This window comes from Sipha flava, unplaced genomic scaffold (assembly GCF_003268045.1).
Source record: "Sipha flava isolate LNK unplaced genomic scaffold, YSA_version1 194_pilon_pilon, whole genome shotgun sequence".
Taxonomy (NCBI): domain Eukaryota; kingdom Metazoa; phylum Arthropoda; class Insecta; order Hemiptera; family Aphididae; genus Sipha; species Sipha flava.
Genome location: NW_020272758.1, coordinates 760,582 through 787,233, shown reverse-complemented (window position 1 = coordinate 787,233; position 26,652 = coordinate 760,582). Strand labels below are relative to the sequence as shown.

Genomic DNA, 26,652 nt, shown 5'->3' with positions numbered 1-26,652 from the left:
GGGCAACGTTTTATGATGGAGGGATACTTTGAACAAAATGAATTGTTGGAGATACGGGTAAAACACAATTGCGTACGTTCGTTATCGGCGATACCTTTTTTAAGCAACACGATTCCGTACGATTTTACCTGATTTTTTTGAAATTTCGTTATTTCCGTTGTATTATATGGTATTTTCCAAGTTTCAGTAAAAATAGTAGGTTATAGATGTCAGGAAATCTAAATTTAATTATTTTCAAATAATTTATTAGCAATAATTTTATTAAAATAAAAACTGTCAATTTTATTTATTTATTAATTACTTTTCTTTTATTTAGATATCCTCATTTTATCTATTATTTTATTATTAATTTTTTTTATGAATTATTATAGAACTGTTATATTTATTGTTTATGTTTATTATTTATGTCTATATTTATTATAACTGTTAGTATATGTTTAAATCATCTACAAACATATGCAATCGTGAAAATCGCCAAAACGGACAAATGTAAACAATCGTGTTTTACATGGAGATATTATATAAATAGTAGAATTTTTAAACTATTCATTTATTGATTGAATGGGGAGGGGGAACAGTAAAGTCTAGAGACTTGTGTAAATCAATTATACTAACTATTAACATGACTGATCACATCTATTATGTTAATAATTAGCTGTGATATTAATGAACAAATAATTATGTTGATCCATAATGTTATAACAATATTATGCGATCTTATCCAACTAAAAATGTAAACTTTCTAAACTGTCTAGACTAGTTGTTTATAAATATTAAAACACAATTATCAACTATCGACAATACATGTCTTGAAATGTTCGTTCCACAGACAACTTTGATTTGTAATTAAATTAATTTCACATAAATATAATTGTTTGTAAATGGATTCACGTCCGCGTGCTATTTTACCTTCGTTGCTAATGATTCGTTCTTGTATCATGTAAAACGATAATTATTTCTGTATATTTTACCCGATTATATAATCATTGTTTTTAATCAAGGCATAGTCGTCGTAATTAATCACAATATCATCAGTCAGGATATCAAAACGCACTATATATATATATATATGATCATGATCATTTATAATAACCAACACTTGTGCATTTTATACCTAGTACAATACATTTATATATGTACATTTTTGCCGTCCTACAAACTATTAACTATCGATAAAACAATTCAACAACACATCGAATACGCTGTACAGAACTCCCTGATTTCGTTACTTATAATTGTTCAACTCGGAGTACGCAAATATTGCCGTTTCACAATGGGTTGATTTCGTTTACTGTCCGATCATATACGCCTTTGGTATGTATAACTAGTGTCTCTAAGTCATTCAGGAGGATAGTCGGTAGGTTCAGTGAGCGGCTTTCTCCACCCGTTATTGTTAAAAAAAAAAATTGTCCATTGATTATTCTGTGTTACTGTAGTCACGTGAAATACAGAAAAAATAGCCATAGTCGGCAAAATCGGCATAGACCCAGGATTGCGGGAATCGATCGTCTCTTCCAGAACACTGGTACCAGTTAGGTATTTTGGTATAAAATACGAGAACTGGCTTCACGGTTTGGGATTCTCTGGATCTGATATACATTTATGTTTGCCGGATTCGTGTGCATCCATTCAATATTTTATCGGATAGACGCATGGATCGTGTACAACGAAGCTATACTTCTTATATGCGTGCACGTGCTACCTATAGTCGCAGCCAATGATGTTGGTGAGAAGTCGCTCGGAACTCACAACTCACACACTCGTAACTCGGCTGTGTACTACTCGACTGTGTTGTACTCGTCGATTATTTATAACACCGTTTAAGTATTTCATGCGTAGATATAATATAACATTATCGATCACCCATGAGCAATAGTGCCCACGTTTTTAACATGGTCATGCAACGAGTTTCGGATCAGGCGCAAGAAACAATAGTGCCAGACCATTCTTCTATTTAAACTGCCAGCGTATAATTTTATTCCTCCCACCTACTCCACACTCGATGCGTTTTCAATATCATTATTTTACATTGAAAATAATCATATATTTTGATACATTTTTTCCCCGTCGATGACAAGATTTTTCGCAATTCATCAACGTTTTTTTTTTTTTCACTACCTATATTCATGGTACATTACTAATGGCCGAATTGTGCTTGATCGTTAGGTTGATTTGATGATCTCGCCAGTAACCCGTTGGCTTGCTCACTCGTCCATTCTCCGTCCATGTGTAGGCGCACGATACGGTGGTAGTCAAAGGATAAAGTATTTCGACACCGACGGTATTGTGATATGCCGTGTAAAACTATGTTTAAATTATTGTACGATAAGAAAAAAAAAATTGTTTGTTAACTATTGTAGCACTACGATAGAATGTAAATCAACGGCAAAAAAACATAATGCGAGTAGAACGCCCTTGAACTACGTTAAACACGCGCGTGTTGCAAAAACAACTAGTCGGAGAGAAAACCACTAGTGATGACCAACAGTGAAGTAATTCACATGTTATAAGGGCTCTGGAATCGGCACCTGATTCAAAAGTGCATCCCTCCCCCCGGTTAGGTGCGGAAGTTCCGCTCGCATTTGTCGTCACCGTCCAAAACGTCCATCCCTGTCGGCTTTGGTCGATTTGGCCTCAGTCGTGACAGATATCGGCGTGCACCGCGCAACAAGCGTTCCTCCATCGTCCGTCACTCGTGAATTGATAATCATTGTCCGTCGTGTTTGCAGGTGGCGAATGTAGACCGCAGTCGGGGCAGCCGAGTCAGCCGCAGGCCGGGTCGCCGCTGGACCCGAACGACACCAGCAACGGCGGCGGCAACAACAGCGCGATATCGCGACGCGGCTGGCGGGGCGAGTGGCGCAGGACCGACCCTGGCACCGTGTACAGTTACATATGGAAGAGCAGCGACCAGCCGCTCGGTGAGTTTGGCCCGCGGCACTAGCGAACGACGAACGCCGTCGTCCCCGTGAACGGAACGTGGTTGGTGGGAGGGGTTCGCGCGTGGGTCCTAACCGTAGTGAAGTACGTCGGCACTGCGACCGCCCGGGCGCGCGCATGAATTATGTATCGCGACGTTAACGCGGACGTGTTCGTACGCATTGTGTTTACGCATATGAACGCAATGCAATAATGACATGATACACACGCAATACAGCCCATATTCTTAAAGTCAACTGCCCTTTTGCCTTTTTCTACTACCGAATTCGGGTAGGACTGTCCGTTAGAACAAGACCTGATTAATGCAAAATTCGTATGCGAAAGGTGTCCAGTGCTAGTTGGTCGTAAAAACGTGTGTTCCTACGTTTAGACGTGACTTAGCGCACTTAATGATGAACCTCTCGGCAGTCTCGTCGTCGTTAGAAATCGACCAATATACACCTTTATATTCCTTTGCCGCTCCGTCCGAACACTTTAAAATATTAGCGCGTTTGGATTGTAATGTCAATCAAATTTAAAACTGGATTTGCCGTTTAAAATTTGTTTTATTACGCTCATCCAAAATATGTTTTACCGTCTAGAAAATTTGAGCGAATAAATTATATATTACGTTGAGTAGAAGTTTGATAAACTAATTGTTTTTTATATCGTTCATCGATTTAATCACAATTTGTTTACGTTTATACATTTACAATTACTTATATGCCATATTTTTAGGTTGACAGAAAATTAACTTTGTTTCTTTTTTTAATTTTCTTTACGAATATTTTCTATTTCTGAGTAATTAAATCTTTCTGTTATCTCGTAGTATGCTAAGTTCTCTTGTATTTGACCGTATATGTTGAAGTTTTCTTGTTGTTTTTATTTTAAGCATTCTATTATTATGAGATGTGATAAGTGCCTTTGGTTGTTCATACACTAGTATTTTTTTCATGAGATACTTTTTGTTGTCCACCGTTTAAAAAAAAAAAAATCACTTGTTGCTTTTTAATAAAACGTTATTTAAATGAATAAATCATATATTTCTGTAAATTAAATATAATATATATCATATATACATTATATACATAAACGCTATTGTGGTTTATTTTTAATCACAATCTACTTATTCCATATTGTTAATTTATAATCATTTTTAAGAAACCAACTTTAATAATTATTTAAATACAATTATACATCATAAATTGTTACTAATGTTTACACTGCAATGGAAGTTTAGGATATAGTTCTTTTGGTTAATCATTCTTTAAAAGCTAGTCGGGAATCAACGAAAACTTTTACGGCATTACGTTATCTATATAGGATTTAATTATTACTTAATAACCATATGGATTAAAAATCAATAATTTAATTTTCATGGCTACAAAATCTAAACGGAATAACGTGCCAAGTGCTTAGATAGTTATCGTCTGAAGTTTATTTCGGTTTAATTAAAGTTCACCAGGAAATCATTAGACATTACTTGTGAATAAGACTAATTGTAAGACGCAGTTATTACTCTTTATTTTATAACAAAGATTAATTAAAACGTGCAAAATTAATTATTTAATATCATTAACGATTCTCAGCCAACATGAACCGAGATTCAAAACTTTTTATATATTTTTCATGCTCTCCACGTTTTTTCATTTTATTTCTATTTCCTTTTCTATCATCATTTTAAAGAAAAAAAATGTCGCGATGCGTTTTCTCGTGGAATTAGAACAATGTACACGTCGAAATTATAACTTCCATAAAAACTTTTCATACTTTCACATCGACCACCGAGGTCAAAATCCGTGAGATGAATGCGGAGGAAGGAGGTAATACTATTATACGCGTGACATATACCTACATCATCATCATCTGTGATGAACCGCCATAAACCCCAATTGTTGGACGGATACGTTCTGTCAATATTTTCTCAGTAAAACCTAAACTAATCAAAGCGTGTTCTTGAATTATTATCACGATCTCAGAGGCTTAGTCCATATTTTTATATCGGTAACGTTAGTTTTAACAACAATAATATTTTTTACGATTGAATATAAGTGCATGGATTTTATTATTTTGTTTAAATGTGGAAACAATTGATTGAGACCGAAAGTGATGACGTGCAATATATAATAATGTCTTATTTCTATTACAGTATTACAAATAAAATATATAATTACGGGGATAAAAATATTACAAAATTGTGATGAAAAAATCATAAGTTATAAAATCCAGTGATTTCTTATCTAAAAAAAAAACTTCCCATAGAGATCAAAAATAAAAACGATTGTTATCATCAATCGTGAAAATTATTAACTTTTCATTTTTTTTTCATGTTTTTAAAATTTAATTTTTTTTCTCCAGCAAAACTGTAGTAAAATAGAAGTACGACCCGTACGATGTGACAAATTACAAAAAATAATTACATACATAAAACGCTGAATCCAAGAATTTGTGCGTACACGTGTATTATACCGAATGTTCGAGAAAACGTTTACTGAAAAAATGATGAGAAAAATAATGTTAATAGTATTAATTAAAAAAAAGAAAAACGTTCATTGCTTAAAGCTGTTCGAAATCCCAAAACATGGTGGTGACCGAAATACTTATCCCGTAAACGCTACACATCAAACCGTCGTGTCGTGTACGTTTTGCCGTACTCGTCGGACCGTGGGTACTACGCGCGTTAGTTCCTTAATGTATCCGTGGTAAGGCTGTGCGATTATTTTTTGTTAATCGATTATTTCAGTCGATCGTCCGTCACTCGATTAATCGATCGCTATTCGAGTATTCGTCGTTCGACTAGCAATCGTACTACACTCCCGGATCATTCGATGATGATAAAATCGAGAAAATATTCGATTATTGCGGAAAAGACAATAACCACACACCACTGGTCCGCGTTTCGACGGTCGTATCGCATATCGCGTACTGGATACGAGATCACGCAGCCGTAAACTTCGAGGGTTCGAACGTTGTCGGAATCCAGGATTAAATGCAGCCCGGGATTTACGTTCCGCGAGTTCACGTTGGCCGTCCTCCGTCCCTTTCGCGTAGTAACGATGTGCACGTCGATTATTCAAAAACTTTGCCAAAGGTACGTTTCACTTGAACTTTATGAGATACCAGGGGGGGGGGGAAGAAATACAAAAAAATATCAACGAGCACGATTTCGTGTGCTCCCCGTACCGGCAGACGTGTGAAACGGTGTCGTTTTTTTTTTTTTTAAATTTCTCCCACACGTGTGTGACTTTACCGACAGAAAGCGTGAAATAAACTTTGAAATTCAACATGTTTCGCTTGTTTTCGGTTGTTGTACACGAATTGTACACGCTCGAAAACTCGTGATCGATATTATTCATGGTAAACAACGCGTAATGGATGTTCCATTATTTTCGATGATTTCAAACGCTTTTTCCCGCGCAATGATATAGCTTAATATTACGGTACGCGAAACAACGAGATGCAGACGTTTAGCTGAAAGCTAAGTCACGTTTGAAGGAATATTAGGTTCAAAAAACTATTTACATATGAATACACGAAAGTAAAACGAACTGCAAACGACGTTAGCGTAATGCAGTTTTCATCAATGTTTAATGGAACGCTTATAGTAGCGTAGGGAAGTAAAACAGTCCATTTGATTGCTGTGTTTATTACATATTTTATGGTGGCTTGTTGAAATTTACTGTGATTCAGCTCGCGACTTTTGAATACTTATTAATTTACAGAACCACTGTTCGTTAAAAACATAATTAACGAGATAAAATTCCTGTGAACCTATAGTTTCAAGTGTTATGAAGTATTCAAAGTACCATTTCACTTGTGTTTCGATTTTACTTTGTTACAAAAGTGCTTTCGGAATGAATATTTCCATAGGAATATCAGATATGTGTCAACCTGAAGCAATTTATTAACGTGAACGATACTATGATAGTAAAATTCTAGACATGGTTCTCGAAACATAAAAATATATTGGATGTCCATAAAAAAATTAGTTAAACGACATGATTAATAATCCATCATGTTCCCGTACAGACGACAACGTATTTGTCATAATGTTGCTTCTGACGTAATATATTCAAATGGCTTCTGACTTAAATATATATATTTTGTCAACTGCAGTATCTTAACGATAGTTATAATAATAATTTAATTTTTTTTTCAAAGTTTTTTATAAACTTTTTAAATATGCTACACTGTTGGTTTTAAAATGTATGCATGAATAAGTTTCTTTGTTTGAACATATTTATATAGTACCTTCCGAAAGTATTTACATGATAGCATAAAAATAATGTGAATTTTGGGTTTTTTCTTTTCTTTTTATAATTTCACGAAAATATTTCTTTAATAAAATTATAGAGTGAATTATTACCACTTGGGTTAAAATTAAAAATAGTTATTTGGAATTTTCGTTATATTTCTTAGAACTTGTGTCACTCTAATTTAGAAGCTAAAAACACAATTTGTATTTCCTTGAAATATTGACAGTATCACAAGGATCTTTTATTCAAGTTCTCCAACATGTATACAAGTTCGTAGATTCTGGTGAAAGTGTTGTTTCCGATACTTTTGTTTTAAATAATATATAATGCACGATCAACCTCTAAGAAAAATATTTTTACTCGAAGAAAATGAACTGAAAATTCTTCTGAATCTCTACTACACGTTCTATGATAGAGTGCAGTGCTTTTGTCATGGCACTAGCTTTTTAAAGCATGCAACAAAGTTATTGAAAAATAAAACAGAACCTAAAAAGCATAATACCATCTAGCAATAGAATATATATGTTATAAGTGGTATGTTGAACTCATTTTTGGTGATGAACAAAAATGTATATCAGGTATAAGTTTTGCTACTTACGATTTTGCAAAGAAAACTTTGAACAAAACATATGAAATTTTTAATATTATTTTTTCATTATTAATATACCTAATTTTACTATATTGTTTCCATTTTATTGTATACTATAATGTATACTATGATGATTTGTTTTTAATAATGTAACATTTTAGTAACACAAATATTTTGTAAAGGAAACTAGTTCTAAATTCTAAAAAAAAAATGGTTCTATATCTGAATCCCATGAAAATGAATATTATTTTTTTTCATTATTTTAACCTCCCTCTCCCCCCATACCCTAAGTCTAGAAATACCCACAGTCGTACGTATAATCAAATTTCGATGTAAAAAAAAGATTCTACCTACATAGTTATTCTCGTTTTCAACCATCTGTTCATTTAATCATCAGATTCAACACCATATATCTGCTAGGGATGGGCATGAATTCCGGAATATCTGAATTATCCAAATATCCGGGTATTCAAATCTGGATCTTAAATTATACTCTACATGATTTCCAGCAAATCTTGAACTGTAGGTTATACTGACTTTTACAAAATGAATCATGCATCTTATATTTTACTTAACTACATTGCTCGTTGCCATTCATCTATGGTTATAGTTATTAAAAACAAAGATTTTTTCGACATCTCTTATTTGAAAAATCTATGTAATTATAACGTCATGCATACCGTCGATAAATGTTATCATCAGTCTTAAAAATTAATGCGACTTCCATGGCAATTTATCATTTGCTCTTGTTATAAAAATCATTTATAAATAATGTGATACGACATTAAACATAAGAACATCACGCTATAGCTGCGTGCAACTATGGGACACATTATTTTGAAAAATATTTCATACCTACAGTGCACATTTTTATTTCTTCTCATTCTCTTCCTCCTATTTCTCCGTATTAATCTTAGTTTCTAAAGTTTTTTTTTTTTTTTATAAATACATTAATATTTTTATTTTTGTCCTTATGTACAGTATAACACAATGGTTCTAAACTGGTGTGCCGCGGTACTCTACTGTGCCGCGAAAAATGTACAATATTTGAAAATACCGATTGATACAACTATGGTAGTTAAATGTCAATTAATTGTGCAGATATATATATGTAGGTAAACTATATAGTGTACACTACATGGTTAAAACCTTACTGGATTTGGCGTAGCTAAAGTTTTTGTTGTGGTCCAGTATATGAGTGTGCTGCGAAAAATTGCAATGTAGAATAGTGTGCCGTAAACAAAAAAGGTTGAAAACCACTGGTCTAACATTAGTATTTAACTATACTGGCAATATTAATTGTTAAATGTAATACATATATTAAATATTAATTATCTTATAATATGTTAAATATTATATTATATTATTTCTTAACTTATGATAAACTATTATTATTTATAAATGGGTGATCAAATATTTGCATCTTACGTGTATATGTTTTTGCAAACATTTATTAGGATATTTTTCAATTTATTATTTCATAATTTCTATAATTTAATAAATTACATTTCCGTATTATATATATACATCTTACATTTTGCTTTTGAAAATTTCAATAAAATTAATAAATAATTATCAATGCAAAATTAAAATCAAATATAAAATGTAATAAAAAATAAAATGTTAACTTTTTTTAGTGCATTTTTGCATACGTATTTATATTTTTTTTATTTTAGGTCTTTAGTTATAAATAATTAATAAAAAAGTGAGTCACAAAAATCAAGTGACTGACATAGATAAATATATTTAATAAATATTTTGTATATTTTATTGATCGATTTAAAAATAAAAATATGAGTGAAGTCTGATGGATCAGCCACTATATATTCATGTAACTAGATTAGTACAAGCACTTAATAATTTCTTATTAACAAATTGATTTTGCAGTTTTTTATAAAAGTTCTTTTATATTTATTATATATATATATATATATATATATTTATTAAAATATGTAAATACAAATGTTATATTATCTTACATTATATATACATATATAATACATATATATTATATTATAAATAGTGATTAAGAGAAACATTGTTTAAGTAATCAAGATTATGAAAGTGAGGAAATCGTTATGACTTAACGACGCCCGTAGGAGTCGCAAATCGACAGAATTAATTATCTTTGTATCAATTATACTCTAGATGGTCAGTGTGTAATACCATCCAAATTGCTCGATACGAAATACATCCATGTGACCATTACGTAATGTAGACCTTTATTCATTCAATTAAATACACATAAATATTTCAAATATATAGCTAAGGTACCACATTGTCTATTTTATGTATGTATAGTATACCGAATAAAGTAAGATTAATTACATTAAAGTCTAATATATCCAATGAAGCTAGTACATTTTAATTTTTTCATGTCATATAAAATTAACGTATTAAGAAAGTGATACTATGGCTAACAAGTTTTTATATCTCAATTACCACATGTTTACTATTGTTCTTTAAAAATAATCTTTTTATTTTATCGTTTTGACTTTAATTAAAACTCATAAGATATAAAATAGTACCTAGAAATATCAAAATATCAAAACTCAGTAGCAGTAAGATAAACTCGTTTTCTAAGATAGTTGAAAAATTAAGTTTTTTCAGAAACCAAATGGTTTTACACGTTGTTAATTTAAAACGTTTCACTAAGTGATGTGCATACTATAGTACGGAAAAACAAACAGGTGCACAACGTCCTCTTAAACAACGTAAACATAGTAATATAATATATTCAACGTATATTCTAGTATCCAGTAAAACTTTTCAAACTACAATACAAATTTCAACTATTTTAACAGCACCATAATTTGTTGATTATAAACTTCAGATTATGAATCATTGTTAGGATTAAAAAATAAACGAGTTTTTCAGAAAGGAATTTCCTAAATATTGTCATAGTTTTAAAGAAAAAAGGAAATAATGTATTATAATTATATTATTATAATCAAACCAAAATAGTTTTATAACGATCCATTAGATTTTTTTTAATCGAAATTATTATGTAATAGTAATGTGTATTTTATTTATTGTTTTCTAATTCATGTTGATTTATTATCAGAATTACAATAACGTGTATCATTTTATATAATTCTATAATTTTCACCACGGTATCTAGAAATCGATTAATAAATAGTAAAAATTATGACACGTTTTCCAAATAGTGTCCCTAAATGATTGAAACGTGCGTTACTCTATACTCTTGATAATGAATGCATAATATCGTGTGTGAATAATGAAAAAATAAAGTAAAAAATGTAGCGTGCAGTCATCCCCCGAGACAGCGAATTCCTTGAGATATTCCATGACATCATAAATACATGAATGCGTTCACGAATGTGGTGAAAAGTAGACAACATATTGTTTCCCTTTGTGTAAGAGTATAAAGACATTGTGTTCCTGTAACATACAAATTTATCTATTCTACTAGTATTTTTAAATATTAGATTGAGCATTGTGGTTTTATTTTTGACAACATGAAAATGCTTTGCTTTAAAGGTGAAACTGAAGAAGGGGGGTATAGAAAGATCCGGACAATTAGGAAAATTTCAAAACGAGACAACAACGACGTAGTGTTACGACTATGTAGTGTGTGGGACATGTAAACTCTGCCACAAGTACCCTTTTTTACTGTAAACTCCTCCAGAAAAAAAAAATATAAAATTGGATTCATGTAAACTCCGCTACTGAAAAAAATCAAGTAAAAGTATAAAATAAATGTGATATAATAATGAAAAAATAAAAATATAACTTATCGTTCATATTAAATATTCGAATCACAGTAAAAAAAATTATAATAAATAATCGTTATACCTAATCATCCAAAAATATATAGTTATGCCATGTATGTAAACTTAAATTATTTGATACAATTTGTAAATATTCTGTCTTGTATTACTTCATTAGTGCGCCTATTTATATCATCCTGTAACACTGTAATTTTTTTTTATTTCGAATTTTTCAGCTTAGATAAGCTTAACTTTTACTTGAGATATGTCATTTAGTTTTATACAAGTATGGGTTTGAAATTCGGTAAGAAATGTATTAAAAATATGAACATTCGATGACTTTTATAAAATTAATTTCTAAGATGACTATGAAAGGATTCACAGGCAAAACATAAGAAAACTGGCGGAGTTTACAATCGCCCGTACTATGTATGGCGTGTAACAGACTTTTAAAACGTGTGGTACTCGCTGCAGTCTCGTGTGCCTATTTCCCCGGAAGAATAAAAACACACGTTATACACTTAATATTATAATGCATTCCAATAATTACCGATTTCTATATCACATTCATTATAAAAACAAATTTAATTTCCGTATATTCTTTTTTAAAAACAGAATCAATTTTAAACTTATCAACGGATACCAATATAATATACTATAAGTATAGTTCCTCACTTAAGTCCAGAAACAAAAACATATTGATGGTTATTTGCGTTAATCTAATATCTAACATTATAAAAAATATTCCATGTCGATAAAAATCCGTTCTTTTTCGAACGAACCCATGTTTAATGCTAGCCATTGTAGCCACAGAGAACACGTTTATAATTTGTTGTTAATATATTGTATATTTTGAATTAATAACATATTAATAAAATAATATAAAATCTAACATAAAAATATAATAAACACACATGTATAATTTTATTATAATGATATGTTATATATTATATTATATTATTATGATATTATAATGAAGATTTTACGGTTGTAGCGACATTTAGATTGATAAAGTTGCTACAATCAACGAACGACAACTAAATTAATAAAAAAAAATAATTATTACGATCGCTCAACGAACGACGATTACTTATTGCATAGATTACTATATCACCAGGCCCGACGGAGCACTATGCGGTGGAGACGCAACACCTATCTTGCAAACTAATTGTCATAAACGTTGTTTAAATTAATACTACATTAAGGACTCAGTATTTATCAATTAAATACTGCAGTACACCGGATGGGTAACATTTGTCTACAAATCGATGTGTGCGATACATCGAAATGTACAACTACTGAGAGTTTAAAGACCTTATTTATGGTAAACTAATCAGTTTAATATAGGAAAGCATTTCCAATCCATACATTTCTAAAAGAAAATGATATGAACTTGAATAAGATCGTCAAAAATGAGTTCATTGACCACTTATCTAACCTCAAAATTCATTTCGAACACTATTTTCCACAAAATACTCAACAACAAAATTGGATCAAAGATCCCTTCAGTGTTGACCTTCCAACAAATTTGTCATCTATTAAACAAGAACAGTGGATCGATGTAACATCAGATTCCACAATGAAGACCATGTTCGGATCATCGTCGTTAACACAATTTTGGATGCATGTGAAACTACAATACACCGAATTGGCCACCAAAGCTTTGAAAAATTTAACACCTTTTGCAATTTCGTACCTCTGTGAGACCGGATTTTCTGCGTTAGTTGTAATTAAAACAAAATATCGATCAAAAGTGAACGTTGAGAAGAAGATGAGAATAGCTATTTCCAAACTTGAGCCACGATTTGAACATATTATGAAGCATAAGCAAGCGCATCCATCTCACTAAAAATCTAGTAATAAGTAATATTGATTATTTAATATTATTGTTATTTTATTGAGTTATATTTCCTAAGACTAAACATAAAATATTTTGTTATATTTTTTTTTACAATAACTACTTATTTATAATTTTTTTATATATGTAATATGGTAAATAAATAATTAGTATAAAATATAAATTACATTCATATAAACATTGATTTTTTTGTCATTTTTAATTTGGGAGCCGTCAACATTTTGTGAAGACTCAAAGGAGCCTTGGGATGAAAAATTTTGAATACCTCTGGATTAAGAGCATCATCATAATATTTGCCCAATGCGAAAAATATATAAATGTATTATTAATAGTGAGAAATTACTCGAATGGTCGACTAACCCCATTGGATACTTGATCATCACCACCTACTGCCGAAATATTATGTGGTAGGTATAGATTCCCTACCTGAATATAAGGTTCTACAGCCGCCCCTACCGAGACGTGAAATCGCTAGTTTACTTGATAGATTCGTTCATATCAGTACGATCCGATAAGCGCGATATTCTCGAGGCGCTGGAACCACGGTACAACACCTGCGAGAGAAATATAACGGCGAACATATAGCGGTCGAAAATCCCGCAGCACTACTCAAAAAGTGTTATTTATCAGTACATGTCCAAAGCGAAAAAAAAGATATGGTCCCTGCTGTGCCGAAAAAATATTTACATTTTTGGCTTACGAGAGAAAATATAAAATAATTTTTTATATCTCGATTCAAGAATATCATTTCGAAAATATTCTGTTAATACGCATTGAATTACTTTTACGGTACTGCCGATTACTGTATAATTACTGTTTATAGATTTATTTATATTTTATTACTGCCTAGCATAGGAAAGCAGTCATTAAAAGCGTTGTCTTCTATTTTAGTCTTCCATAAAATTAATTTTCTTTGGAAAGCCGTAATTTTATCAAGAAGCTCAAAAATGTGGGTTTCATTTCCGTATAACGATTTATTTAATATATTTAGCTTTGAAAAAATATCGGAAAGATATGACAGTTTTGTAAGAAAATCAGTGTATTCAAATTTTTTTTGCATGGTAGTCTAAAAGAAAAATATGAAGTTTTTTTCTAAGTTCGAATACTCTTGCCACTACATTTCCACGTGAAAGCTATCGAGAATTGCAATAGTAAAGTAAGGAAGTGTGCTCAGATCCCATATTAACACACATTTGTTCGAAACATCTGGATTTCAACGGACGATGAAGTTAACGATTTTAATAGTTGATTGCAATACCTCATCAAGTGATGGGCTGATAGATTTTGAAGCGAGAGCTTCTCTGTGAATTATGCAATGAGTCCATACAGCAAATGGGGCTTTTCTTTTAATGAAGGCTTGAAGTCCGTTGTAACATCCTGACATCGAATGAGCTCCATCAGTACAAATACCACAGCACATTTCCCACATTAAATTATTTTCCGTTATGAAAAAATCGAGCATTTGGAACAAATCTACTGCTTTAGCTTGACTTTTAATAGTTCAGCAAAAAAGAAGATCTTCGTGAAAAACGCCACCATCTATAAACCTCACGTAACAGATTAGGTAGCCATCATTATTATTATCAGTGGCTTCGTCCAGTTGTAGAGAAAAATCCTTGCCTTTTAATTTATCTATCAACTGATCGTTAATATCTTCAGCCACATCAAGTATTCTGCGATTAATAGTAGTATCTGATAATGGTATGTTCATTAATTGCTTGGCAGCAGCCTCCCCAAGCATAATTGACACCATATCCATTGCTGCCGGTAAAATGAGTTGTTCTGCGATAGTGTGTGGTTTTTTACATTTAGCGACCGGATAAGCAACTTTGTAAGATGCAAGCAGAGCCTTAGAAGGGATCTTAGCATGCTTGGCAAAGGTTGTCTTTTGTTCACGCATTGCTTTTAATTTTGACTCAAAATATGTACGTGGTTTGTTTTTCAAAGTTTCATGTACCGTTTCCAAATGACGTTACATTTTATTAGGGAGCATGCTTTCAACAGCCATCACTTTGAAACAAATAACACACTGTGGACGTTCTTCATTCTCCACTACCGTATACGTAAAACCATAATCCATGTAACTCTCATCATATTTACGGTGTTTGATTTTCTTACAGTATTAGAACTATCAAATTCCGGATTATCACGTTTAGGTCTGTTCAAAAATTTATCAATCCTGATAAAACTCTAAAACTTAACTAACACGAGAAAACTATCACTTGTGTACACGTAAACACGTTAATAGTCAATGGATAAACACAACTCGCGACTAATACTGCCAAACACGACATATGCACTGATAATTTAACGATGGTAGTCGATGGTATCGCTATCGCTATCGCGACTTATGCGACCAATTAAAGCTATATTTAGTGAATGATTGTTGTAGAGTGTAGACTGTAGACAATTCAACGTTTCCCAAACGGTGTGCCTCAATGATAATAATAAACGTTTTTCGTAAAAATATTTTATTAATTAAAAATAATTTATATTAAAAATATTTTAAAATATTTATTGGTTTTCAATTATATGACGCGGCTCCCTTCGACAACTCCCGCGACGCCCCTGGGAGCCGCGACGCACAGTTTGAATACCTCTATCTTAATCCAATCTTGTAGTTGTGGTGGGGTCTCATGACAATATGATGCCGTTCATTTTTTGGCTTCGGCTCCACTAAACAATTAACCTATAATACTGTATACTATAAAGTTGTCGGGTATCAGATGAGGACGCACTACGGATGATGAACTCGTCTGTCCGACCGAACGGGCACGTAGCTTAGGAGAAGCTTGGGGTGATCCGTTCACCCAAAGTATTCACAAACCATCCCATAATATTATTGAAATAACCGATGCTCAAATAATCAAGTTAAACAAGTTAAAATTTGTATTATGATATGTGTTATTTTAACATAATTGTTTTTAACGCTGTGTTCAATGTTAACACAATGAATACCTACAGAGAAATATAAACATAATAGCTTGTAATTTTGCATCAAAAACAATTCGATTTTTGAACAACACGGTCAGTCAGAACTCATCATATCATATACGTAAACCATAATTCATTATTCATATATATATATAATATACATAAGGTTTAGGAGTTATATGATATGAAGATGGTAGTTATCTAGTTTATATGTTTATTTAAATTTAGAATCTTTTAACACCTTTTGTTCTTTCGTTATTGTAATATCGTAAAGAGGAAGTCTTGGTCGTATATTTCTTCATAATCTCAAATTTGAATAAAATAAATAATAGGATCGTCGCTCGGGGTCTACAATTACGTTACAATTCGATAAGAAGAAGGACGAGTAGATGTGAGAGGGTGAAGTAAATGTTAGATGCTCGAGAAAAATGCCACCCCGATTGCAGTCACGTGACCGCGACCAACTGACCGGGTTTAGCCGTAAAAGTACACGGACGAAATGTTATTTCAGGTAAAGCCGAACTGTACATCATACTCGCGCTGCTGATCGGCATGGCGACCGTCATAGTCGGCTGTTGGCTATCGGACAACTGTTGGTCGCCCGAACCGGAACAACACTACACGATCGCGTGGCACGACCGGCACCGATGGATATGAGAAACGGTCCGGGGTGGAAAAAGAACAACCCCGCGACAGCAAACCGGTCCGGACGCGGTCGTCCGCGATCCGGTGCTCCGCCGTCAATGTAATCGACCGTGAACCGCAGACACAGTCCGGTAATAAACGCACTAATTAACGGTTACGATAAACAACGTCCATAACATTTGTAACGATCATTGTTTTGTTATTTGCCCGTTAGCCATGAGCCTCCTCCCACCCCCACAATCCGGTCGGAAGTTGTGGGTAATAATTATTAAATCGACTCGGCGTCACCGGACCACAAAGCAACCGTTTTGAAAACAAAGATTTATCAATATCCTCGTTATCATCAAATAGTTTATTAACATTTCTCGCGCCATTAGTGTCGCAGTATCTGGTAGCGGTGGAAATATCCGAATTTCAAGGACCATCCGGATCGATCAATTCGATTTCACTGCTTGCTCTATAACTGATTCTCGTGTTTACAAATATTCAATTAACGTTGTGCTGTTAGGATAGGTCGATCGAGTATTCAGTCATGGCATCTTTGTAAGTCATAGATATATATAAAATAGTACAGCAACTAGTTTCGGTAACTAATAGTAAATCGTAAAAACTGTTAGAGTCATGATAAGTATTTCTGTAATTCGTACAGCATCATAATGATCTTTTGTTAAATTTTGACTATCATAAAATAAAAAAATAATTAATTGTTACCTAGAAATTAAAAATATTTATAAGTCGCGTACGAAGCATATCCATAAATCCGAACCATCCGATCATTCGATAAGTTCAGATCTTCGGATTTTGTGCCCATCTCTAGTACGCAGCAGTAATAATAGTTGTAGCTGTTCTAACCATAGTGAAAACCAAAACGACTACAATAGTACATGAGCAGGTGTATATAATTATTTTTAATATTTAGCCGAGACTTTCGCGATTGATCTCTTCGATCCATCTCGTGCACCGGTATAAGGTATAATGTTATAATGTGCGCATCAATTAAAATCCACACGTTCCTTTTGCAGTTGAAAATTAAATTGCTACAGGGCTCTCGGTCCGGGACGCGTAAACGTTATTTTCGTCGGTTGAACTCGATGCGGAAGATTTCATCGTCTCCTAACGCATCAACGCTGCCGACCACCGACAAATAACTATTAATTGTTCAGCCGCACTTGCTCGTTCGCAATGATAATAAAACCGGTGTACATATATTTAGTTCTAGAACAATGGTTTTCAACCTGTGCGTCGCGGCTCCCAGAGGCGTCGCCGGTTATTATCAAGGGAGCCGCGTTCGTAATAAAAACTAAAAATAAAATTTCCGCGCACCAATACATATTACATGTTGCGTGTGTAAGACAGATCGGCCGTCGATAATCGTGTTTGCGATATCGAGAAATAGCAAATTTCGATTACTATTTATAATTAGGTGATTTGCCTCTAATCTAATCTATTTTAAATGTTCGTATGGGAGCCGTATATTTTATTTCGAAATCAAAAGGAGCCGTGGACCCAAAAAGGTTGACAACCACTGCTCTAGAAGATAAAGTTATCGCACAAATCTCGCATATTTTTTAAACGTGTACATATAAATAGTTTGTATATATCACATAATCCTGTTCTAAAATACTTGTCTCTTTTTTTCAATTCACTTTTGTAAATACGAAACGATTCGACAAAATATCATAACCTTTTATTATAATAATGTACATTGTGTGTTATGTTCCAGCACCGGACGTGCATTTCCGTGATTTTCCTTCTAGTCGTCAATTATTTACATAAAAACATAATGATTATTTATGTTCATGTACATCACTATAATACTGTTTTACGTATTTTATTAACTGTCAATTACTATTGTGAAACCAATAAGACGTTAGATTTAACTTAGGTAGGTCATTGGGACGCAAACATAACAAGTCGTTTTCGGTGTATTTTTTTTTTTTTTTTTTTTGTTAAACTGCAAGTGGTGTCAGACGAGAAGAAACGATTGTACGAACAAATAATTATAAAGTATTGGTAATGAGTTTATTAAAGATCAAAAGCTATTACTTTTTCGCCTGATGTTTTCAGTAAAATTAATACTTAGTTTTTAGATAGTAAATAGACTCCCGCTAATGATGTTAGATTCTAAAATGCAGGACCTATTGTATTATTTTTCAATACACTAATATCGGTTTTGTATAATGTGCAGGGTTAGTAGCTTTTTTATAATTTAAAACGATATAATAACTCGTATGCCTTCAAATTAAGTACGTGATACAATCACATGCATATAGTTCATTTTACCAACCGATATAGTTCGTCGATCGGGACACAGCTCGTTTTGAGTTGTAAATAACAACTAGGTTTTTATTTATTACTAGGAAACATAGTTATAATATTAACTTAAAACTTAATTCATATTATTACAACGATTTTCGTTTTAGAAGCAACTATTGATAACGTCCTAAGCTTGCAGTACATTTCAGAAAATATTTATAACTCTTGTAATGAATGTTTTTCTTTTTTTTTTTAATTTTAAATTCATAATATACTGTTTTATAATGTATTAATTATATATATTTTATCACTTACTCTTAAAACTGATTTAAAATTGTACACTTATCATCTATAATAAATATAGTCAGTTAAATTATTGATTAGGTTTAATAGATTTGAAATCATATCCAAATAGTTAAGAGATTTTACAAAATATCTCTCATCCTAATATCATATAAGTTTGTCTTATATTCTACTAACTTGACGCATATCAACATTTGTAAAGAAAATTCCAATTCTAGAATTTTAAATTGAAACAAGTGTTACACATAAATAGCAAAAGTCATTAAAATAGTATATCTAATTGGTAAGAGGATTAGCTATTTACTTCGTATAGTTTTAAAACATTCGGACAGGGTTGTTGGTGAAATCTACCGAGTCACCGTTTTTACACTTTTAAGAAGTATCTGATGCAGGACAGATCTCGTTTCAAAAGGTTGTTTATAATTTAGTTCCCTTAAAAAAAAAAAAAAAATCCTTTATGATCACTGCCATGGCACAATACTTAATATTTTAATAAATCAGACAGAGATAGCGATGAAATTGTTTAGTTTGATACATCGTAATAATGTACAGAGTTCTTATTTTGTCGGAAGTAAAAAATAGAATACGCATAACTCATATAATTATGGTTACATTTTTAAAATCACCCTATAGAGAATTGTTTTTTTTTTCATTTGTAACAGTATTTAATGTGTTCACTAAAAAAATATTATTGTATAAATAATTTTGAATGTTAGCATTTTAATTTATAAATCAATTTATACTACCCTTTGTTTACAGTATTACACATTATATATATATGGATAATTTATGTAAAAAAATGTCATAATATATATTACGCAAATATTATGTAAATAATATGCTTATTTTGAAATGTACCCGAATAAATTTTTAAATTTATTTTTAAGTATAGATTATTTGCCAACATAATATTGGGTAATTTAAAATAAAAATAAAAAAGAATAACATTGTTTTTCGTGTGCATATAAAAATATATATTTTTTTTTAATGTCGAAAAATAAGTTCCTGACTCATATTATTCTGTGAAATGTCATATGAGTAATAACTAATATCCAATAATATTGTTTGTATTAAGATACATTGTATAATATAAACTACGTTTATTGATATAGTAAGTATAAATGGAACACATTATCTAGGGTCCAAATATATAGTTTATGTCTGTAGGACAGGTATCCAATGTGTATCGTACATATTATTGATTTAGTGATATTAAAATATACATCATAATTAATTATTAACAAACACTTATGTATATTGAAAAGTTTTTGATTTGAACATTGAACAATAAAAATGCTATCTTATATTTTTGTGTTATATTTTTTTCTTCTGTTTTTTACACTTCGTAGAACTGTTCGCAATATCTTATTCTTAAAGGCTGTTGCACAAATTATAATGACATTAGACATTACCGAACTTCGTAAGGAAGAAAAAAATGAAAGTAAAATTCATCGAACGGGGAGCAAAGTCAAACTGTGTTATTAAGAATCAAAAAAAAAAAAATTAATGACCCAACAGAATTTAAAGTTGCAGACAGCGATGAATGGCAATAAAACGTGTAATTTTTGAATAAAGAGACCGTAAGTATACATTTTATATACTTAAATGAATAAAGTATTTTCTTAATATTTCAAAAATTAATTTATTAATTTATTCATTTACAAAGAGTAATAATAGCTCTAGATTGTATAAAACCATAAGAATGTATATACCCCACTTACTTATTTTTAAAGATTTAAAAATTAGTTTAAAAACATAAAGTATATTAATGTTCAATATTACCTGCTTCCGAACTTTTAGATTCTGAGATAAATAATGAATAATTTTATAAAGTTGTTTTTTTTCTACGATTAAAGTTTTTGGTAGCCATACAGTATCAAAGTTTCAAAAACAGAACCACATAAAATCGAAAATTAAACAAAGTATTTTAGATAGTTTAAAAGATTAATTAGATTGAAGATTATATTAAGAGTAAATTATTTTTCGATTTTTTGAATAGATGTTACAGTATGATTGAAAAACTGAAAAATAATGTTAATTCTTATTAAACAAGTATTTTCTAAATCAATGAATTTGTTTGTTGTGTAAAATAAATAAAAAACATCTAAATTATAATACATATTATTTTTATTTTTAGTAAAACAAAACGAAAGGTTGGAATGAATGGATCTTTTTACCAACATTTTGACAGTATATTTGTTTTTCACGAGTGATAATCATTTATTATACTCTTTGAAGATAAACTTATAAAATATTTAGCTAATGCTTATTTTTACTACTTAAAAGGTTAAATTAAACACGCCATTTTGTCTATCCAGTTATAACCTTTAATTATATTTTCAATAAAACCAAAACATTATTCTTTCAAGGGTAAGTATTTTTTTTTACACTCTTATCTAAGACCATTAGTGTTTCAAAATGATAAACAAAATAAAAACAAAATTTTATTTCCATTGCCTGGTAAATTCATAAACACAAAAATGTATTATAACATTTTTAATGCATTTGGCTTAAAATTATCGCGAAAATAATTTTCATTATATGCCTTTGTTCGGATCATAGTTAGTCATAAATTAATGTACACAAATTATTAAGATAATACACGTCCGTAATAAATATACGTTTTACATTCTCATTCATCTTCATATTTTCAACCAGTAGGTATCCTTTCTGAGTCTTGAGAGGATTATCAATAAGAGAAAACTCAATTACTAGGTCTCGGCATCCGTATTAAAATTTGTTTTTGGAATCCTTATACATTATTGATTTTGATTGAATAGATGATCGATTATTGTTATATATATTTAATAATTCAGCGTACAGTGCCATCCCGTGGGCAGGGCAAACGGAGCACTTGGTCAGGGCTTCGCGCCTCAAGGGGCCTCATGTTTTAAAATATATTCATATGTTTTATACTGTACATATATACACATATACGCCGCCAGGAATTTCGCCAGGGGAGTGCATCATGAATAATATATACACTCATTTCTAAATAGTGCTTAAATTATTTAAGTAAAATACGCAGGAATATTTTTTCAAATTGTATAAAATTAAAAATTGTTTTCGTTTTTTTTATAGCTACAAAGTAATGCAGGCTATTAGAAAATCTGATAGTGATAATTATAGCCTCCATCCTAAATTTTTAGATTTTATTTATTTTTTTTTTTATCCAGGGGGTTGCAAGAGCACTCGAGAGCGCATACATGTATACATACTTGTATGCATTATACGATAAGAAAAAAATAAATAATTTTGTAGAATTTTAACTGATTTAGAATGTAGAATTATAAAGGAAAACATCGATGACTTTTTAAAATTATCATCGACACGAAGACGAAAAATAAAATTATAAAACCCAATTTTTAAGGACATAAATATTGTCTGGTGCTTTAATATTTACTGTTGACCACATGGTATATTGGGTAATAATTTTGGTATATTTTTATTATAGATATTTACTATATTTCCAAGTATAAATATTAGGTCAAAATAACAAAGACATCTTTTTCTAGTTGTAGCCTTGTAAGTTGTTGGTAATTAGAGCATACTAAAACATTTATAATAAACAATTTTCTCCAACTACTATATTTCTATGCTACTATCTAGTATCTATCTACCAACGCTGTCGACTGTCTTATGTTATCTTTTTGCAAAATTATGTAAATACCTATTTACTAATATATTTTTGACAATTGTTACTACTAGTACTCTGAACGGTCCGTTATTCAAAAAACCAGACTGGAGACTGGGGTTCAAATTTTACCAGGGGACCGAAGTCGGACTGGATCAAATTTAAACGTTAATCAAAGACCAAAATTGGACAGAACCGATGGTTTCGTATTATTTTTAGACCGAACCGGACCAGTAATTAAATAACATTTAATAAAGTAGACCGTAGACAAGAAAGTCGGTCCGATCTTAAAACTTTATGGACCGGTTCAGTCTGTATTAGCCCAGACCGTACTATATGATGCGTTTAATATTACACTGGACCGGACTATCTGACTTTATAAATAAATATATACCAAAAGTTATCGGTTTTTTTCGTTTTATTTGTTTACATATCAATATCTGTGTTTATATTTTAAGTACCATGATTGGGACCGGACTAGACTGAAAATAATGTACTCGTATTTGATCTGAGGACTGGACCGAATTACTCCTAAAAATTTTTTAACCGGACCAAACCGACGATTCAATAATTTTTGTATATTAGGACCGTACTAGACCGGGCCACTGTCCAGTCCGGTCCGGACCGGGCTGATTAAGACCAAACCATGCACAGCACTAGTTACTACTATATACAGTACCGAATATAGAATATTTAATGCTCAGGTATAATAAAAACACAGCGCCCTTAACTATGCACTACATAGACGGAACTAAGGAGAGCGAGAGGTATCTCAATATAATAACAATTTATAGTTAATACAAATCAAAACTGTAAAAATATTGTAAATACTGATGTTGTAACCTTTATATTGTATCGTATTTAAAATAATTTAGTTATTTTAATTTGTTAAAAAAAAGTTTAATTTCTCAAAATGTAGGAATTTTAAAAATTAACTGTAAGAGTTGTCAGATCATTGACATTTAAATTTAAAAATAAAAAATAAAAGAAAAATATGACGACGATGAATTTGTATAAATGTTTTTGGTTTTTTAACACATCACATTTTTGACTGCCGAGTTCGAGTGCCAAACAGCCAAGTGCCGGAATGCCGATGGACATGGTCGCATACCGAGTAATCGAGGTCAGTTTTATTAATATTATCTCACAGAATATTTCCGATTATATTAGTCGTCATCGAAAAGATAACCGGTCGACAATGCCTAGACGTAATAAATATACGCGATGATATACGCGTGACTATTAAACGGGCCTTTCAATCTGATATTTATTTTTTTTATTTCATTTTTTTCCACTATTTATTTTTTTAATTAAAACATTTAAATAAATTGGCTAAAATCATTATATTACAATGGTATAAGCAGTGTTGGGACTTATCTAGATAAGTTATCTAGATAGATTTTTTGTTATCTTTTATCTTATCTAGATAAATAACGCTAAGTTATCTAATTACTTATCTAAGATAAAATTTTTACTTAGCTAGATAATTGTCTGTATTCTTACCAAGATTAGAGTTATTTTTATTCTTGTACGGAGACAAATCCAACAAATCAGAGATCATCAAAATTGGTCCAGCCGTTCTTGAATTATAACTTCTGTAAATAACCTGACTTTCTTTTATACATAGAGATTTTGTATTCATAATCATAATTCGTGTATTATTAATAAGTAATTATTATTTCTTGGTATGGCATTTTGTTTGAATTTTCATGCCAAGTAAATATTTTTGGTATTTTTAAACTTAATTTCTTATTTTTCCATGGTAGTTCCAAATATAATAGTTATTTGATTTTAATATAAACATGTCACTCATACGCTGAATAGTCATTACTTCCCTCTTGGAACCCGTAAAGTCATAACTACTTATAGAATGATGAAAATCATCAAATTAATATTATATGGAAAAAAATATTATTAACTTAAAATATTTTTTTATGTATTCTGTATTCATTTTGATACGTATAGAGAAAATTTATTTTTTTTTTTTTTTTTGTGTAATATTTTAGTGACTAACTATCATTAAATATTGTACATTATATATTAATACTGCTTAATAATACACTACCTACATTACTACAATAAACATTAAACACCTAGGTACCTATTGATAATAATGAGATTATAATTGAGTTTTCATAGATATTATTAGAATTTGAAATATTGACCAAAAAAATAACATTTTTTGAAAATATCTTTTTTTTTTTATCTAGATAAAAATGAAATTATCTTTTATCTTTATCTAGATAAATTTTGCAATATCTATTCCCAACACTGATTATAAGTCAGATTACACGATAAGACCCAGAAATGAATAATGACACAAAATATAATATTACTGTACATATTTGTAATTAGTAATCGTATTCCTATTTATATTATTATACAAATATAAGTAAATACTGTAAATACTATAATCAATAATATTATCCTCCCCCCCTACATTCGGAACTGCTAATATATTACTTATTAGTTATAATACTGATACGCCCGTAATACGATATTACTATATCGTTTTTACGTGATTCTATACATGTTACAAATTTTAGAAATTCCGTCTAAATTATTATGGCATAGAGTCGTACTAATCAAAAATTGTAAAAATAAATAGTCTAACTCAAACTCTAACTGGGCTTAGAATTTTTAAATGGAATCAGAGCATTGAAATATTCGTAAATTCGTATCTTATCTATCGATGTAACAATAACCGTCGATATTAATATACATAATACAGCAGTGATGCCCAACCTTTTTCCTATGGCGGGCCACTTTGGTAAACAATTATCTTCAAGCAGGCCACAAAGTATAAAAGTACAAAAATAATCTTATATATTGAACTTGTTTTCTTACCTTTTATTATCGATTGAAAATATTATGAATTGAGGTATACATCGTAGGTACACATTAGTTTGATTAACACGTTATATTAAGTATATTTAAATATTTAAAATTTAAAATTACAAGTACCTGAAAAACTTATACTTGACATGTATAATACTGTTAAAGCATTTGATGCAATATTAAAATAATTTATTAATCAAATTGAGCGCAGTGACTTTAGCCATTTGAAAACTGCCAAATGTTTAAAAATGAAACAAAACCTTATGTTCAACAAATTGATCTGTAGAAATGTTAAAGAAGTTGCAAACCGATTTTTCATCTCGATTTTCTGATGTTAAATTACACGAAAAATCGTGAAGTTTATTTGAAAATCCATTTAATATTGATGAAAATGATGTCGACACTTTTCTTCAACTTGAAGTTATTGAGTTGTAAACAAATTAATTTTACTATAATGAATTTAAAAAAACGAAACAAAACCATATTTTAAAATTTTATTCAAAACTTCCACACGAAGATTTTTCTGCTTTAAGAAACTTGATGATAAAAAAGATTACTGTATTTGGCTCGACGTATATATATATATATATGAAAAAATATTTTCACCAATAAAACAAACAAAATCGGTTCATAGATCGCGACTTACAGATAAACACTTTCATTCAATTTTGAGGATTGGAACCACTAAA

At 30.8% G+C, this 26,652-nt stretch overlaps 1 protein-coding gene across 4 annotated transcripts in view; it reads left to right on the top strand.

The window, feature by feature from the left end:
- Nucleotides 1-19,409, top strand: part of LOC112681694 — a 61,480-nt gene extending 42,071 nt beyond the window's left edge. Inside the window, exons 3-5 of one of the 4 annotated variants that reach the window (XR_003148422.1) lie at nt 2,730-2,921; nt 16,799-17,063; nt 18,656-19,409. Coding sequence is in view for 1 of the 4 variants with exons in the window: in XM_025551974.1 (XP_025407759.1) it covers nt 2,730-2,921; nt 16,799-16,944 (338 nt within the window). In the remaining 3 variants the exon portion in view is untranslated. Of the gene's footprint in view, nt 1-2,729; nt 2,922-16,798 lie in introns of all 4 variants that reach the window. The other 3 variants (XR_003148421.1, XR_003148420.1, XM_025551974.1) reach the window with 3 other exon arrangements.
- Nucleotides 19,410-26,652: the final 7,243 nt, after the last annotated feature.